General features: G+C 37.9%; 1 protein-coding gene across 1 annotated transcript in view; it reads right to left on the bottom strand.

The window, feature by feature from the left end:
• Positions 1 to 19,039, bottom strand: part of USH2A (usherin) — a 940,802-nt gene that overhangs the window by 393,829 nt on the left and 527,934 nt on the right. Inside the window, exons 38-39 of the mRNA XM_044943197.2 lie at positions 6,068 to 6,219; positions 480 to 642 (exon numbers count right to left, since the gene is read on the bottom strand). Coding sequence (XP_044799132.2) covers positions 480 to 642; positions 6,068 to 6,219 — 315 coding nt within the window. The remainder of the gene's footprint in view (positions 1 to 479; positions 643 to 6,067; positions 6,220 to 19,039) is intronic.

Here is a 19,039-nt window from a genome sequence, read left to right as displayed (position 1 = left end):
CACCAAGCATCCCTAACTTAGTTCAGAAATGTTAAAATGATCACATAAAAAGAGTTTACTGAAGATGGATGGCAAAATTAAAACCCAATTCTTGCAGGAACAATGTTTTAGAATTTCACCATTTATTAAGCAAGGGGACAAGAATATAGAATCTACCCTAAGCCAGTCTTTCTCAAAGTTGAGTTACCATCAGAACCACCTGAAGTGTTCATTAAAACACAGAGTACTGACTCCCACTTCCCCAGAGTTGAATAGATCAGGTGTGGTCTTGAGAGCTTACTCTTCCTATAAATGATCAGATTAAGCTTTTGTTTGCTGCTATGAGAACCACAAAATGAGTGAGGCCAAATCAGCTTGTCAATATAGGTTGATTGTAAGAAAAATAAAGAAATTTAAATCTGTGGCCAAAAGAAAAAAATTCAAAAGAAAACAAATCATTTTCTAATGCTATGGAAGTTTAAAGATGACAAACAGGTTACCTTGATCAGCATAGAAAGTGCCAGTAAAAAGGACTGAGTACATCAAGCGTCCATTAGGGTGAAAAGGCGGTTCCCACCTCACGTGGGCTTTTCGGGATCCTTCTGTTTTGACAAACACATTTACTGTTCCTTCAGGAGGAGCTTCCAGAGTTCGATTTTCTACCTGTGAGTATAAAAAGATTTATTTTTGTTTGCAAATAAAATAAGTACATGCTTCACTTTGAGCATATTTCTTCAAAGAATCTCTTTTGGCTGTGAAGTAAACTGTTTTGACAGTCGCATCTTGTATGAATACCTCATTTTGTCAGCAGGATCAAAGCATACCTCATGTTTTCTTCCTCCTGCTGTTAAAGCTTAGAATTTGAGCTCCTGACCAAGGCAGTTTGTGATTTCCAGAATATGTGGATCAGCTCACACTGTGATCATGCCTATAGCCGTGCATATCCACAGACTATTTCTAGGGTGGCTTAAAAACAATTTTTTGTAATTGAAAAAGAAGAAATGCATAAGGTCTATTTTCATAAGCTCCTGACTGGAGTAATAGACTGCTGGGCATTGTCAAAGGCCACATCAAGCATCTTCACAGACACACACATACTCACTTTTCTGAGCTGTGTTACTACCAGGTATGTGCAAATGGCACCATGCCAGACATCAGGAGATAAATGTACCTGAGTGAATCTATCCCTAAAGTATAATCACAAAAGCTGAAATTTCATTAATATAATGGTAATGAATGTATATGAGAAGAACAAAAAGTGAATTATTTGAAGAGAAGGATTCAAACATAATCCTTTACTGCACAGGGTCCAGAAAGATTTTAATAGCAAAATAAGAAAAATAACCAAGAGAACAGAGGAAGATGAAGTGGGAAAGAAACTAGAAAGGGGTTTAGGGTATTTTACCATCATTTAATAATTGGCTTAAATTTGTTAATGAATCACCATGAGCTCATAAGCATCCCTCATGAACATCTGGCCTTTTCAGACATATTGAATATGTTGATACTTTTGACCTTATTCTTAAAATACAGGCTCATGCCTCACAAGAAGGTGATCAAACATGAAATCCTTAGGCAGGCAAATATTCTCAATTATGTAGCCTTCATTTGTTAGGGCGAATACACTTTCCCAATTATGAAAATAAATGTGGAAAAGACAGAGTGTTAATTTTTAATAAGTATGAGGTCATGACATGTTTTATTTTCATCTGAGAAAGGCTATGGGGTTCTTTAGATCTATAACTCCTACTCATTTTTTTAGTCTAATAGCTATGTATGAAAAATGATAAAGAAACTTGACTGGAAAAATATCAACTCATCATTTTAATATTTCATAACAAAGCAATTGGTTTCATAATGTCTATGTATATAGTTCAAATTATTGCATAGAAAGTGATTTTAAAGTGTTCCCGATAAAACTCAAAAAGTTGAAGAATTAAGTGCAAATCCAGATAATTACATTATTCTCAAATATCTAGTTAATTCAAAATAAAAATATAGTTTTAAAATCTCCTTATGTATATGAATAAATATTTCAGTACTTCACTCTATATTAAATTTGGCAGTTGGACTCTTTTGCTCTGACTTTTTTTTTAACTTACACTTTGTTTATCAACCTTGCCTTAAGAAAATGCTAAGAAAGGCCATTCTGAAGGTTAAGTTGGTTTTCACCTGAAAACTTCCCCTGACACAGAAAAAAAAAATTGAGAACTGTGCAAGGAAAACAAACATTTTAACAAAAATTTTATCCTTAATAAAACTCTTACAATGTATCCGAAATCTGTATATGTATTACATGTGTGTTGGGTGTGTTTATCTGTGTAACATGCCATCACCAAGAAACCAAGGCAGCTTTATAACCATATTACACAGCTGTGACCTATAGTTTCACACTTCATCCTTAAGAAGGTCCTTGGAGAACTGAATCCAATGTGTGTTCCAAGGCCAAATACAGCCATGAAATTTCCCATCTTAGACTCTACCAGTGTTACCCAACAGTGGACAAGAGAAAAAAAACAGCAAAGTGATCTTCCTATGGACAAATTCATTGCATTTTATTGTAGAAACACAAAATGTTAAGAGTTTCTTTCTAATTGCAATTCAACAATATAATTGAAAAAAGGAAAGCATTTAAAAAGTTCTTCCCTGTTGTATTTTCTGTTAATTTTTTTGTTATTTCACATATTTATGAAACCTCAGTTGCTGGATTTAATTTGACAATGCATATTAGCATCTTAAAATTTTAATCAAAGGCATTGTAAATTGCCTTTTAGACTGGAATTTCTTTAAAAGCCAAATACATTGTATAAATGAAAAAGAACTGAACAAACTACACAGAAATCTTTTTTTTTTCCCCAGATGGTACAGAATACTTTCTTCTAAATAACAAATATCAGGGAATAAACTTGGTTAGGCACAAAACATATCGAGCCGGCTCAGTGGTAAAGAATCCACCTGCAATACAGAAGACACGGAAGACATGGGTTCCATCCCTGCATCGGGAAGATTACCACGTATATATTCACGGCAACCCACTCCAGGATTCTTGCCTGGGAAATCCCATGGATAGAGGAGCCTGGTGGGCTACAGGGTCACAAAGAGTTGGACACGGCTGAAGTGACTGAGCACATAATACTACATTAAGACGATAAGGATATGTAATTTATGTATTTTATTTTTAAAATATTCTATTTTATCAAATTTGTCATACTTTTAAACTGTTTTTTGTTTATTACATGAGCAACATTGAAAATTTTGAGGGTGAACCAGACTACATTTAACACTATTAAGCATATTTGTCATAGGAAACACTGAATGGTATTTCCCTAAGTGCATGAAAAACAATGACATTAAATATGTAAGAGATGTGAAACAGTCCTCTGTTTCTAAAAACCAAGAGTTATTATTAAGAAACATTGTTAGGTGAACAAAACTTTGACTCTTTAGAAAACTTAATGTTGGATTTGAAAGATTTAAAAATAAAAATCATAACTTTTTTGTTTCAATGAAATATTTGTTACAACAGTGGCCTTTAGATAAAGAATACTTTTAAGTGATAAGTATACAATATGTATTGGAGAAGGCAATGGCAACCCACTCCAGTACTCTTGCCTGGAAAATCCCATGGACGGAGGAACCTGGTGGGCTGCAGTCCATGGGGTCCCTAGGAGTCGAACACGACTGAGCGACTTCACTTTCACTTTTCACTTTCATGCATTGGAGAAGGAAACGGCAACCCACTCCAGTGTTCTTGCCTGGAGAATCCCAGGGATGGCGGAGACTGGTGGGCCGACGTCTCTGGGGTCGCACAGAGTCGGACATGACTGAAGCGACTTAGCAGCAGTAGCAGCGGCATACAAAATGTATATATGATAACATATGTATATATATAATTAATGATACCCCTGCAGTAGGAATTCGCAAACCCCCTCCAGTATTCTTGCCTGGAAAATTCTATGGACAGAGAAACCTAGCAGGCTACAGTCCATGGGCTTGCAAAGAGTTGGACATAACTGAGCACAAACATGATGATATATGTGATATTCAACAAAATTTAGCCATATTATGTGTGTGTATATGTGTGTGTGTGTGTGTGTGTGTGTGTGTATACATATAAAGACTGTGGCCACCTGATGTGAAGAACTGACTCATTGGAAAAGACCCTGATTCTGGATAAGATAGAAGGCAGGAGGAGAAGACCATGACAGAGGATGAGATGGTTGGATGGCATCACTGACTCGATGGACATGAGTCTGAGCAAGCTCTGGGAGTTGGTGATGGACAGGGAAGCCCGGCGTGCTACAGTCCATGGGGCCGCAAAGAGTTGGACACAACTGAGCAACTGACCTGAACTGAATATGTGTGTGTGTGTGTGTGTGTGTGTGTGTATAATTTAATGATAGGAAAGTCTGGCTTTTAAGATGTGATTCCTAGATTTCTTAAATCAGCAACACATTGAAAAAAAACCATTGACAAGAGTTGAATCTGTAATATCTTTTTTGATTGTGATAGATATCCAGGGCTATCTAAAGTACTCAAATATGGGATCTCTTATGGGCATAATATATATTATAATTGGTAAAAAAAAAAATTAGAAATCAATTGAAGACCATGGGTTTTAACTTCTTGGCAGCACCGAGTTGACTTGTTCTGAATAAAGACATTGCTATTCCATCCCAGTGACTAGAGGTGGATCATTGACTTGGGAAAAGTGTTTGCATACTGAGCACAGGGTAAAGAAGAGGACCAAGGGGAGAAAATAACTCTGTGCTTTAAGCTAAGACTGAGTCTACAATGCGTGAGGCTTTGGAGAGCAGGGTTTTACAATCCAATTCCGTTTCCCCCTTTCTATCAGGGTTTTTGCCTTTGATTCCTTCAGGTCAACATCACCTACTACCTGCACAAGACACAGATCAATAACTGTGTCCCCCTTGTCTACAGTGACCAGAACCCCAGGAGGCAGAGTGGGACCCAGTTTAGTAGCTGGGACCACAACCTGCAGTTTATTTTTTTTGAAAAAACCTCACTTTCAAGCTCACGGCAAATGTTCTTTTGTTTCTTTTTCTTTTTTTGAATGGAGAAGAAAGGCTGGCCTATTGCCATTCCTGCTTTTAAGAGTAAGTAACCGTCAGAGGGGTCTAGGCTATGAAATACTTAATGGCAATAAAGACTACAGCTCAGCTCCACCGATAGATGATGTTAGCAGCTTGGAAAGCCACCAATCTCTGAAGCAAAAGGGGAGGTGTGATCAAAACTAAGGAAGCAAAAATTTAAATGGTAGAGCTGTTTTTGAAGGGTAATATTTATACAATACACTCTTCAGTGAAGACAGAGCACATTAAAATGATAGGCCATTAGCAAATATAGCCAAAAAATATCAAAAATGAATGAGTATTTCCCTTAAAAGAAGCTAAGTCTAATTGATCAAGAATTATGCACAAGAGTAAAAGGTGATGTTTTGAGACTGAAGAATGTCATGCTGGTCTATGAGAATTACATACAATTAATTGGGTTCTGGAAATTATACCAGTAATAAAAAGCAAAATTTTGTCAATCTTTTAACTACTATTGAAATATAGATAGATAAAGATTTCTGAAATGTGGATCTCAAAAGCTGATATTAATGACATTTTAAATACTGTTCTTATGAATATATCACACTAATAAAATTAAAATGTATAATTCTAATGGATGAGGCAAACTCAATCTTTTAATTGATTAACATACTTGTTGGGGAGCAGTGTTGCCATACTGTGACAGTTAGAGCCTTTCAATTATTTTCACTTTTTAATCAGACACTTACCTCTTACTAGAAAGAAAAGCATCCACTTTAAATATGTCACTATATTAGGCAAGCCTGCCTGGTCAACCTACCTTTCGAAATTTCAATAAAATGTAGATTTTGTCCTTCACTAGACCTATGTGCAATCTTAAAATTTATGTTGAGTATAAAATCCTACTAACTCTTAAATGAAATTTTATAAAAAGAACATCTCCCCTCCTACTTGAAAGGCTAGCTGTGGAGAGTCGCCTATTCATTGTCATCTGACATTTAGTACATACCCGGGATGTAAATTGCCACACTCACCAGTGGGCCCAGAGCACAACCTCTGGCCGTGCAGGCTTGGACCCTGAAGGAATGCAAACTCCAAGGAGCGAATCCAGAAGCATGACAACTGAGTTCTGAGGAGTTGTGAATTAATATACCATCGAGATACAGCCCGTAACTTGTGATAACACCTGGGAAGGCAATAATAATTGTCTTTTAGTATGATTGTTAGACAATAGCAAAGAAGGTCTTAAAAGAAGCATGCACTTCTTGATGCAATTTCTAATTGCATGGAATCACAGTCTCTCCCTTAGTCTAAATCCTATCTCTTTCCAAAGGATAAAACAGGCTTTAAACTCTTGAATCTCAAGTTGTTAAGCTAATTAGTATAGAGGTACAAATAGAAACCGAGTCCCAGTATAGGAAGCTTTCTATTGCATCATGTTAACTGCTGCCATTGGTGTTCCATATCAGAAATGAATAACGTAAGTACATTTACAATTTGCATTGTTTTCTAAAATGATATCCTGATAGACGTGCTTTAGAAGTCCAATAACCCTGTTTGGTAATGCATTATGTGTGACTCAGGATATACCAGGCAGTGTTCCAAGTACATCCTCTTTTTTAACTCTCTCCTCACAGTACTACTATAATAAGTGCAGTATTATCATCACTATTTCATAGATGAGCCAAGTCAGGTACAGATAACTTAGGTAACTTGCTCAAGGTCACAGAGCTGGCAAATATGGGAATCAGGATTTGAATCTGGCTCCAGAGCCCATGCTCTCAATTACAACACTGAATCACCTAAATGTAAACCCCATGCACTTTCACAGATCCATTCATGAGACACTCATGTACAGGGTAGAGAAGCTATGATTTGCAAGATTTAATGATCAACTCAAATTTGTTTTAGAAGTTACGCGTACTTTCATGACATCAACTAACAGAGATTTGAGAGACTGCAGGGCTAAAGAATATAATCATTTGATTTCTTCCATTCCAATGTGCATTGGGTGGGATGGTGCACCTTCTTGAGGGATGGTACGGGGAGGGTGGAGGGAGGGGGGTTGAGGATGGGGAACACATGTATACCTGTGGCGGATTCATGTTGATGTATGGCAAAACCAATACAATATTGTAAAGTAAATAACCTCCAATTAAAATAAATAAATTTATATTAAAAAAAATAAAAGGAGGTTAGGGATCTTTGCTCACTGGAAATATCCCCACTCATTAAACATCACATGTTAAGAAACAGAACTTTGCTTACATGCTAAATTAGAATGTCTTTCAGAGGTAAATTAATTTCACAGTGGCCTCCTGAGTTTGCCCTTGAAGAATTATCTCGCCTTCTCACATTATTAGTATTATTATTCCTTATGTAATTGCCTGACATCTCCAATGGGCTATAGGCTCCCCAAGGTAATCTTGACTTCCTCACCTGTATGTTTCTAGAGCTTAGCACTGTGCCTAAAACATTGTTTATGCTACGCTGCATCAGTCATGTCTGACTCTTTGCAACCCCACGGACTGTAGCCCACCAGGCTCCTCTGTTCATGGGATTTCCCGGGCAAAAATACTGGAGTGGGTTCCTGTGCCCTTCTTCAGGAGATCTTCCCTACCCAGGGATCAAATCTGTGTCTCCAGCATCTCCTGCATTGCAAGGAAGGTTCTTTATCACTAGCACCATCTGGGAAGTAGGCACTTAAAAAATATTGACTAAATGAATAAATTAACTTATATGCAGCATAGCAATAGTACCAGCATCCAAACAGAATGAAAATTTAACACTATAGGGAGAAAAGGATACCTAGATACCTGAAATATTAAAAAAAAAAAAACTCTCTAAAAGGTTGATATTATAGGATAGCTCAAAACAGTATTTTGAAAAGGAATGAGTTTTGCAATAGAAGACTAGCAAAATCAAATGTCATCAAGAGAGTCCTTGAGAGCTGTCTTCCTGGAGAACTGACTCTCAGTTTTATGAACAACAGATCTGGTCTTCTGAATGTCTTAAAAGTAGATCAAGCCCTCATTCATCATTGTATCAGGGACAGCATCACTCAGGCAATCATAACACCAGAAGACATCATAAGTGTCCTGCTCTCCTGGGTGGGAGTTGCTCATTTCTAGAACCTTCACAATGTTCTGGCAGCAGCATCATCTGTGAACTTATGAAATGCTGTGCCTGTTGTCACAATATCCCTTACAATGTTGCTTTTGATTAAGAAATCAGTTTATAATAAAAGAAAAGGGGAAGTGAATTAATATTATGGAAGTGACCCATCTTATATCTCATTAACCCATAGCCTGGGAAATTGCAGAAATGGCCTTTGGAAATATATATTACAGCCCAAGCTGAGTCTCCCTGTGGATCTGGAATCCCTGTAGGACGTTTTAACTGCTTTGAACTAGGGACCAGTATTTGATGCTGGTTTTTCCATAGTGAGAAAATGTGAGAATCTCTCTTAAGATCATTTCTTATATCATTTTTTAAAATGCCATGTAAGTATTTTTGAAATTATAAAACACTTTATTATTAAAAATGTACTGAACACTTACGTTGAGTCAGACAAAAGGTTGTATGCTTTACATGAATTATTTCTGTTAACTTTTTAGTCAGCATGTTTCCTTCCAATATTATAGTTAATATGCTCTCCAAACTATTTGTGCTTTCTCTACTCACAAAAAGGAACGCTTACATCATGGGACACCAAGGTACCAGTAAATTAGAAACAAGAATATTACCTGGAAACTTGGGATCTTTGTGAAACCATAACAACATGCAAAGAAAAAGTTACTATGAGGGAGGAGGAATTAGCTTCCTTCCACATGCTGACATCCTGGACTTTCTCAAGGGCACCCCTCTGTCTGACAGATCCAATCATGTGATGATTGGAAGTCTAAAGCAACTTAAGCCACAACCACTAAGGACATAGAGCTTTTAATAATAAACGTTTAGTTGGGCAACAGTCCCTGGGGTTGCAAAGAGTGGACCACAACCGAGTGACTAAACAACTGGACCTGCTTGGTTAATGAATTCTGAGCGGAACTGACGTTTCCCTTCAGGGTGGGGGCCCTTGATCGGGGCTAGGGGCTGACATCAAATGGAAGAAATTGTAAATATCAACCATGGCCTTAACTAGTTATAGAAACAAGCATTGAAGATGTCATTTTTAATTTCTTGCTTATTATATAGAAATTTATATATAATAACTAATTTTCCCTCCTCCTCTTCTCTGTTGATTTATATAAAGAAAGTTCATTTACAGTTTAGGTTTTAAGTTATAGGATATCCAGGTGGGATATATCTAAACTGAAAGGGGAGTTAATACCACCCAGATATGACTATAGGGACAGAGGGTAAGAGCATATTTATTTGTTCAACACTTGGTAGCACCATTTGGGGTGAAAGCAGGCAGTGATTATCATCAGCAGTGGAAGGTAGAAAGGTAGGCATGGAGACCGAACTGCTCAACTGGTAATTCACCTAAGTCATCTGATGACAGCTGACACGTCCACACTTCTAGAGCCTTGTCTGCACACTGAGCCCAAGAGCCAACACAATACATTTTTAGCTCCCTTGCTGGCTGACTTTCTAGAAAGTTTCACCAAGAGGAGGCACTGCTAGGAGGGTAGAAACAGGAAGAAAGAAAACATCCAGCTTATTTTTGAGAATATTTCACGTACCACTCTGGCTCCACAAAACAGTGCGATCGCCAGCATCTGCTCTCCTTTATTCTAAGGTGACCATCTAATGTCATTTAATACTTGACACACAAAAGAACGAGTGAATTAAAATTAAGACGTGAGAGATACATAGTGAAAAACCAACTAGCACATGGCTTAAGAGAAGAAATACAGGTAAAAATCACGCTAATAATAATGTCTGTGTGTGTGCTAAGTTGCTTCAGGCGTGTCCGACTCTTTGCGACCCTATAGACTGCAGCCCACCAGGCTCCTCTGTCTGTGGGATTTTCCAGGCCGGAATACTGGAATGGGTTGCCATGCCCTCCTCCAGGCAATCTTCCTGACCCAGGGAGTGAACCTGTGTCTCTTATGTTTCCTGCATTGATAGATGGGTTCTTTACCACTAACACCACTTGGGAAGCCCAATAATAAAAAAGACAAGAAATTATTATGTGCCGGGCACTCTGATAAGCAATCATTCTATGCAATGGGCACCCGGTGCACAAATCACTTATGCTATTGCACTTATGTGCAAATCACATGTTGCAGAAGCTCTTAAAGAAATTTTAAGACCCCTGCAATGCTATCTACTTGATCTGCTTTTCAACACAGAAATAGAAAGTACCCAAATCAATATTTCCCTTTTCTTACATAATTGGGGAACAGAGAATTTCTTTTCTGCTGGGATTATGTGCATAATATCTCATTTGTCTGACATATTGGGAAATGAGATATTTTATAGGAGTTAATTTTCATTATAACTAAATCTCATCCATGAAGTGCAAACTTAAAAATCTTAACCATTTTTGAAGGAATTCTTTCCAGTAAGCACTACACACTTTCCTGTCTTTTCACAGAGGCTATAATGAATATAAGAGAATCATTTTGTGAGGATTCAAACTGTGCATTATCGACACCAGAGACTATATTCACTAATTCAGTGATACCCTCCAGGACTGAGTAGGTGGAGGACACTTAGCCAGCTTTTCCTGTTAGCATCACTTAGTGGCTACATTTCATTCATGCCTGTGTCTCCATTTTGAGTTCTCCATTCTCCCTCAGTGACAGCCTCTCAAATGTAACTTCTTTGTTTTGTCTACCTGACTCTAGCAAGTCAACCCCTAGCAAGATCTGCTGAGAAACTAGATAACCATGACATTTGGAACTAAGGATAAAGAAATAATAGACAGTCGCTGAGACAAGGGTTCAGAGTCAGATGAGCACAATGCAAACGAGCTGAGAATGAAATTAAGTGAGATTTGTGACAGTTAACTGCTCTCTTTTTTTTTACTATCCTGTATGAACCTGACTTTGGGGATAAATTAGACTGAAGTCCAGACTCAATGGACATGAGCTTTCTCTTTCTCTTTCTCTCTCTCTCTCTCACACACACACACACACAATTTCCCAGCATTCTATAGGTAACCTATATTAGACAGTATTTGTAGAAAGGACGAAAAGGTCAATTATAAAAACAATGTACATTGAAAAACAATGCAGTCTGCCTTTTAAATCATTTTAGACAGTCTTCTCTACTTCATCCACCACACCAACTCCATCCTCAGTCCTGGAGATCTTACATTCCAAATTGATCCTTCACCATCTCCATATCCATGGCTATCTAGTCCACTCTGCCATCATCTCATAATAGAATAGTGTGTGTATGTTAAGTCACGTCAGTCGTGTCCAACTCTCTGCAGCCCCATGTACTGTACCCACAGGCTCCTCTGTGCACGTTGATTCTCCAGGCAAGAATACTGGAGTGGGTTGCCATTTCCCATTCCAGGGGATCTTAACCCAGGAATCGAACCCATGTCTCTTACATCTCCTGTTTTGATGCATTATTCATGCTCCACAGAATTCATTCTTCATAACACAGAAGGGCAGTTTTCAAAACACACATCTGATCATACCATATGCAGTCAGTGATCAATCAGGCCTTGGTTGAATACTAACTAGCAAGATGAGTTCCCTGTCCCAGAAAGTTGGGGTCAACATGTTGTGAGGACAAAACAGACTAGTGGTGCTGACCTCTCTGGCTTTTCTGCCTTTCGGTCTAGGTCTTACCAGCTACCGTCAGATCTCAAGGTAGGACCGAAGTGGGATACTGTTGTGTTTTAGAGCTGGAATTCAGATATGTCCCCCATCAAAAGAGCTTAAAACAAGACATTTCATCTGTTTTGAAGGCCATTTATTATGAAATATTGAGTTAAGGACACAAAGTTAAATTTCCTGGTAAATTTGTAGATGATAAGAAATATCATTTGAAAAAAATCCCATTTCTTATCAAAATAGGCAAGCAGATTTCATAACTTGTTTTTATTAGCAAATATTTTGATGTAAATAGAATTAGGTATGATATGAAACATTGTACAATTCAGTTACCAAAACATACACTAATAAGCAATAAGTCTAAAATATCTCTTAACACAACAATTTTTATTGACCTCAGATTCCCAATGTGAGTTACAAAAATGAGTGAATATAATCTACTGGACTTTTAAAATGAAGTCTAAGAAGATACTTTCCTTCTTTGACTACAGCACAAGACACATATGAATAACTTTGGGATAAGTAAAATGTTAAGTTCTTAAAATGGTTTAAAACTCAACATTCAGAAAACTAAGATCATGGCATCTGGTTCCATCAGCTAATGGAAAATAGATGGGGAAATAATGGAAATAGTAAGAGGCTTTATTTTTGGAGGGTTCCAAAGTCACTGCAGATGGTGATTGCAGCCATGACATTAAAAGATGCTTGCTCCTTGGAAGAAAAGCTATGACCAACCTAGACAGCATATTAAAAAGCAGAGACATTACTTTGCCAACAAATGTTCATCTAGTCAAAGCTTTGGTTTTTCCAGTAGTCATGTATGGATGTGAGAGTTGCACTATAAAGAAAGCCGAGTGCCAAAATATTGATGCTTTTTAACTGTGGGGTTGAGAAGACTCCTAAGAGTCTCTTGGACAGCAAAGAGATCCAACCAGTCTATCCTAAAGGAAATCAGTCCTGAATATTCATTGGAAGGACTGATGCTGAAGTTGAAACTCCAATACTTTGTCCACATGATGTGAAGAACTGACTCATTGGAAAAGACCCTGATGCTGGGAAAGATTGAAGGTGGGAGGAGAGGGGGACAACAGAGGATAAGATGGTTGGACAGCATCACCAATTCAATGCACATGAGTTTGAGTAAACTCCGGGAGTTGGTGATGGACAGGGAAGCCTGGTGTGCTGTAGTCCATGGGGTCACAAAGAGTTGGACATGACTGAGCAACTGAACTGAACTGAAGTATTTTTGAAATTATAAAACACTTTATTATTTTTAAAAATGTACTGAACACTTACTTTGAGTCAGACAATAGGCTGTATGGTTTATATGAGTTATTTCTGTTAAAATTGACAACACCAAGAAATTAGAACAATTTAGAACATAGCAGTTTCCTTGTTATGAAGATGAAAGAATACAGTCTTAGAGAAACTAAGCTATTTCCCAAAGTCATACAAGGAGAAATTAAGGGGTAGAACCTGGCAATCTCATCACATCACTGCCACTACTCTTGTTATCCATTTCCAGCCTAATTTTCTCTTCTACAATATGTGGGAAATCCACTCAAATTAAGAACTGATAAACACGCTCTGGCCCTAAAAGCAATTAGGTTGAGCTTAATGAAAAATTACCATATATTTATTGAGAGTCAATTACCTGAAAGGTACTTTGCTTGGTACTTTGAGAGACAGAAAGAAATAGTATCTACAGGTCTAATTAAACAACAATCTAACAGATGAGTAATAAGCGCCACAAAACCTTTATACCCAACAAAAGGTATAACCAGTTAAGTACAGATGCTTCTAGCAGGGAACAATCACCTTGGCTAAAGTGAGTCCTAAAAGCTTTTCAGAGCAGTCAAGTCTTCCATGCAAGGAAGCTGTGTCTTCCATAGGTTCTTCCACAAGAAACAAAAAGCAATGACTCAGAAAGATGTTCCTGGTGGAGAAACTATATTTACCAATGTGTGGAAACAAGTAAGTGCAAGGTATAGTTAAGATATCCTACTGCTGATGCTGCTGCTAAGTCGCTTCAGTCGTGTCCGACTCTGTGCAACCCCATAGACGGCAGCCAACCAGGCTCCCCCATCCCTGGGATTCTCCAGGCAAGAACACTGGAGTGGGTTGCCATTTCCTTCTCCAATAATAGACCAGTATTTTGTTCTTTTTTGTTGTTGTAATTGGTTCAAGTTTAATAGAAATAAGCCTTCAAAGGGAAGTTAGGACCTTGAATGCTGTTCAAAGGAATTGGGATTTTATGATACAAAGGAGAACCATCGACATTTTCACATTTTCATGTACTAACCAGGGGCATAATGAAAGTCTTCCTTAGAAAAATTAACCTAGAATGACATATATAATAGACTGGTATAAGGAAGATCATGGAACTAGGGAGAAGTGAGATAGCTGAAAATATTAAAAAGAAAAAATAATAATTTTTAGATACACATCTTCCTGAATCAATCTAAAGTAGTTATGACCTAGGCAGGGATGTGGGACACCACATTTCATCTTTAGTGCATGGCATATTCTAAGAGTAAAATCTTTCAGTTCAGTTTAATTCAGTCACTCAGTCGTGTCCGACTCTTTGCAACCCCATGAATCGCAGCACGCCAGGCCTCCCTGTCCATCAAAAACTCCCGGAGTTCACTCAGACTCACATCCATCGAGTCAGTGATGCCATCCAACCATCTCATCCTCTGTCATCCCCTTCTCCTCCTGCCCCCAATCCCTCTCAGCATCAGAGTCTTTTCCAATGAGTCAACTCTTCGCATGAGGTGGCCAAAGTACTGGAGTTTCAGCTTTAGCATCATTCCTTCCAAAGAAATCCCAGGGCTGATCTCCTTCAGAATGGACTGGTTGGATCTCCTTGCAGTCCAAGGGACTCTCAAGAGTCTTCTCCAACACCACAGTTTAAAAGCATCAATTCTTCGGTGTTCAGCTTTCTTCGCAGTCCAACTCTCAGATCCATACATGACCACAGGAAAAACCATAGCCTTGACTAGACAGACCTTTGTTGGCAAAGTAATGTCTCAGCTTTTGAATATGCTATCTAGGTTGGTCATAACTTTTCTTCCAAGGAGTAAGCGTCCTTTAATTTCATGGCTGCAGTCACCATCTGCAGTGATTTTGGAGTCCCAAAAAATAAAGTCTGACACTGTTTCCACCGTTTCCCCATCTATTTCCCATGAAGTGATGGGACCAGATGCCATGATCTTTGTTTTCTGAATGTTGAGCTTTAAGCCAACTTTTTCACTCTCCTCTTTCACCTTCATCAAGAGGCTTTTTAGTTCCTCTTCTCTTTCTGCCATAAGGGTGGTGTCATCTGCATATCTGAGGTTATTGATATTTCTCCTGGCAATCTTGATTCCAGCTTGTGCTTCTTCCAGCCCAGGGTTTCTCATGATGTACTCTGCATATAAGTTAAATAAGGAGGGTGACAATATACAGCCTTGATGGACTCCTTTTCCTATTTGGAACCGGTCTGTTGTTCCATGTCCAGTTCTAACTGTTGCTTCCTGACCTGCATATAGGTTTCTCAAGAGGCAGGTCAGGTGGTCTGGTATTCCCATCTCTTTCAGAATTTTCCACAGTTTATTGTGATCCACACAGTCAAAGGATTTGGCATAGTCAATAAAGCAGAAATAGATGTTTTTCTGGAACTCTCTTGCTTTTTCGATGATCCAGTGGGTGTTGCCAATTTGATCTCTGGTTCCTCTGCCTTTTCTAAAACCAGCTTGAACATCTGGAAGTTCACGGTTCACGTATTGCTGTTAACACTTTTATATACAGCTGACCTTGAAATTGAACAACATGGATTTGAACTGTGTAGGTTCACTTACACATGGACTTTTTAAAAAGATAAATACAGTACTATACAATTGACAGAGACACTCTACTTCCCTGGTGGCTCAGACAGTAAAGCATCTGCCTACAATGCAGGAGACCTGGGTTCAATCACTGGATCAGAAAGATCTCCTGGAGAAGGAAATGGCAACCCACTCCAAGATTCTTGCTTGGAAAATCCCATGGATGGAGGATCCTGGTAAGTTACAGTCCATGGGGTCGCAAAGAGTTGGACACAACTGAGCGACTTCACTTTCAAATTTGACAATTGGTTGAATTCAAGGATACAGAATTGGGAATACAGAGAGGTTACTGTGGAGATTTGAGCATACTGGAACCAATCCCCTGCAGATGCTAAGGGATAATTTTATACGGCTTTTCTACTGCTTGGTGGAGAAGGCAATGGCACCCCACTCCAGTACTCTTGTCTGGAAAATCCCACGGACGGAGGAGCCTGGTGGGCTGCAGTCCATGGGGTCACTAAGAGTCGGACACAACTGAGCGACTTCACTTTCACTTTTCACTTTCATGCATTGGAGAAGGAAATGGCAACCCACTCCAGTGTTCTTGCCTGGAGAATCCCAGGGACGGGGGAGCCTGGTGGGCTGCCATCTATGGGGTCGCACAGAGTCGGACACGACTAAAGTGACTTAGCAGCTACTGCTTGGGGAATCAGTAGCCTTTCCCCCCACATTGTCCCAGGATCAACTGTACTTTCTCTTCTTTAATAAAACAAACTTATGAGCTTAGGACTGGGATGTATTAGACTGATATGCTGTGTCACTAGTCAGAAAATATTTTTATCAGAGATGGACTGTGAAGTTAGGAACAAAAAAACTCATAAAAATCTGTCACCAAAACACTAACTTGCATCTAATGATTTATAAAGAGAATGTTTTTGAGGATTAAAAAAGTCATACCTCTGTTTTCTATCTTGACTGAATCAATATCAAAATCATATTACTATTATAAATGCTTATAATAGTGTACCATAGCTTTGGAAGAATGTTGCCATTTAGGGAAACTGGGCAAAAGGTAACGGGATCTTTTTGCATTATCTCCTACAAACTGCATGTAAATCAAGAATTATCTTAAAATACAACACTTAATTAAAATACAAAACAAAAACTGTCATGTTGGAGAGTATGACAGAAGAGGCAAACCTTTGAAATTCAGAAGTTGATGAAAAAAAATAACTGTTTAATCATATACCTTGGTCCTTAGGAAATATTCTTGAAAGCAGAAAGAGTTTTACTTTCCCTTTATAGGTGAGAAAAACAGGTTTGAAACCCATTTTTTTTCTGTCTTTTAAAAATTATGTAATAAAACATAATAAAAGAAGTACATAAAATGTTATGTTTTTAAAACAAAGAGAAAAGCTGTTATAACCATCCCAAAGTTACAGCACAGAATACTGCTAAGTACCCCAGAAATTTCCTATGGGTCCTTCATGATTCCAACCCTTCCACCCACGCTTCCACCTTACCAACCAGTTGGAGGGTGACAACTTGGTTGACTTTAAGAATCATGTTCTTACTCCTCTACCTAGGAAATCATCCCTAAACAAAGCAGCTTTGTGTGGCTTTCTACTTTGTATTTGAAATCAGATTTATGCATTTTTTTGCATATTCTTTTGCTCAACATAACATGTCTGGGTTCTCTTCATATTGTTAAGGATAGCCATACTTCACTCATTTTCATTGTTGAATAATTTATATATCTATTCTACTGTTCATACTTAGATTATTTCCACACTTTGGTTGATAGATCAATGTAGCTATAAGCATTTTTGTACATGTGTCCTGAGGCTCATGTGTACAAGTTTCCTAGAGTATAGATTTTGGAGTGGAGTTGTTGGGATATATTTAACTTTACTAGACAAAACAACTCTTTTTCAAAGTGCATCAATTCCTATTAACACCAATAGTGTCTGCGAGTCATCATTCTGTATCATTAAAAAGACCATGCACAGTTACTCTGTTAAATTTTTGCGAGTGTTTTTTGCATAAAATATTATCTTGATTTGGTATTATTTTTATTTCCCAACTTATTAATGAGACTGAGTACATTTCTTTAGAGCTATGGTTTTACTCAATGACTTTCAAGTAAGCAAGAAAAAAAATGAGGGCAAGCTATATACTGACATGAAAAGATATTTACTCCAGATTTGTCAGGAAGAAAAATATCAAAGTGCAGAAATATACATTTATGGGCAATCATTTTTAAGTGTCTATTATATGCCTATACATGGACATCATTATTCATTCAATCAACACAGTATGAAGCATCTACTATGTTCTAGGCGCTCTCCTAAATGCTGTGGAGAATGAGTAAGCTGCAGACATAAAATTAGAGGGCAAACTGGAAGGCTCTCCAGCTGGTGGCTGCCCTTTCAAGAAATTTCTCTCACTGCACATGGCCATTCTCTCATGACTACACATGTTTAAAACTTGGTCAGGGAGCTCACATTTTCCAAGTTTTTATTTCCTCATCAATAAAATTAGGGCACCCTTCCCTGCCTTGGTGGTCTGGCTGATTGAACATGAGAATCAAATGAGTGTATATGAAAGTCCCTTAGGAATTAAGTGTTATGAATGCAAAGGCACGAGCTTAGACCTGTTCCTTTCTTCCAGGGTGAGTTCAAGCCCAGTCTGTTACGAGAATCTCTCCTTAGACTGTCCCTCCTAGTCTGCTCTATGTCACAAAAACTGCATGTGTCTTGTAAAAACAAATCTGCACACCTCTCAAAAACACACCTGAGACAAATCTGTATTCCTTACCTGTATGCTGTCTGCCATCACCTAGCAATTTCTTTTTTTTCTATTTATTTCATATTGAAGTATAGCTGATTAACAATGTTGTGTTAGTGTCAGGTATATAGCAAAGTCAGTTGCACTGATACATATATCTATTCTTTTCCAAATTTTTTCCCACTTAGGTTATTATGTAGTATTGAACAGAGTTCTTTGAGCTATACAGTAGGTCCCTATTGGTTATCTATTATTTTAAATATGTATAGCAGTGTGTACATGTCAATTCCAGACTTCCAATTTACCCCCCAAATCCTTCCCCCCCAGTAATCTTAAATTCAGTCTATAAGCCTGTGAGTCTATTTTGTAAAAAAAAAAGTTCATTTGTATCATTTGTCTTTGTCTGATTTTCTTCACTTAGTATGACAATATTGAGTTTTATCCATGTTGTGGCAAATGGCACTGTTTCATTCTTTTAGTGGCTGAGTAATATTCTATTGTATTATATATGTACCATATCTTTTTTATCCATTCATCCTACCATGTAGCAGTTTCTTAAATGTGTTTGCTAACTCTTTATGTAATATTCCTCCTCTACCCTAGTCAAGCCCAGGAGCACAGTGTGAAAAAAACAGCTACTTACTAAAAGCTATAAAATAATTTTTGGAAAAAA

The sequence above is a fragment of the Bubalus bubalis genome, chromosome 5 (assembly GCF_019923935.1).
Source record: "Bubalus bubalis isolate 160015118507 breed Murrah chromosome 5, NDDB_SH_1, whole genome shotgun sequence".
NCBI lineage: Eukaryota > Metazoa > Chordata > Mammalia > Artiodactyla > Bovidae > Bubalus > Bubalus bubalis.
Note: the sequence above shows the minus strand (reverse complement) of the source record. Positions and strands in the feature narration are given on the sequence as shown.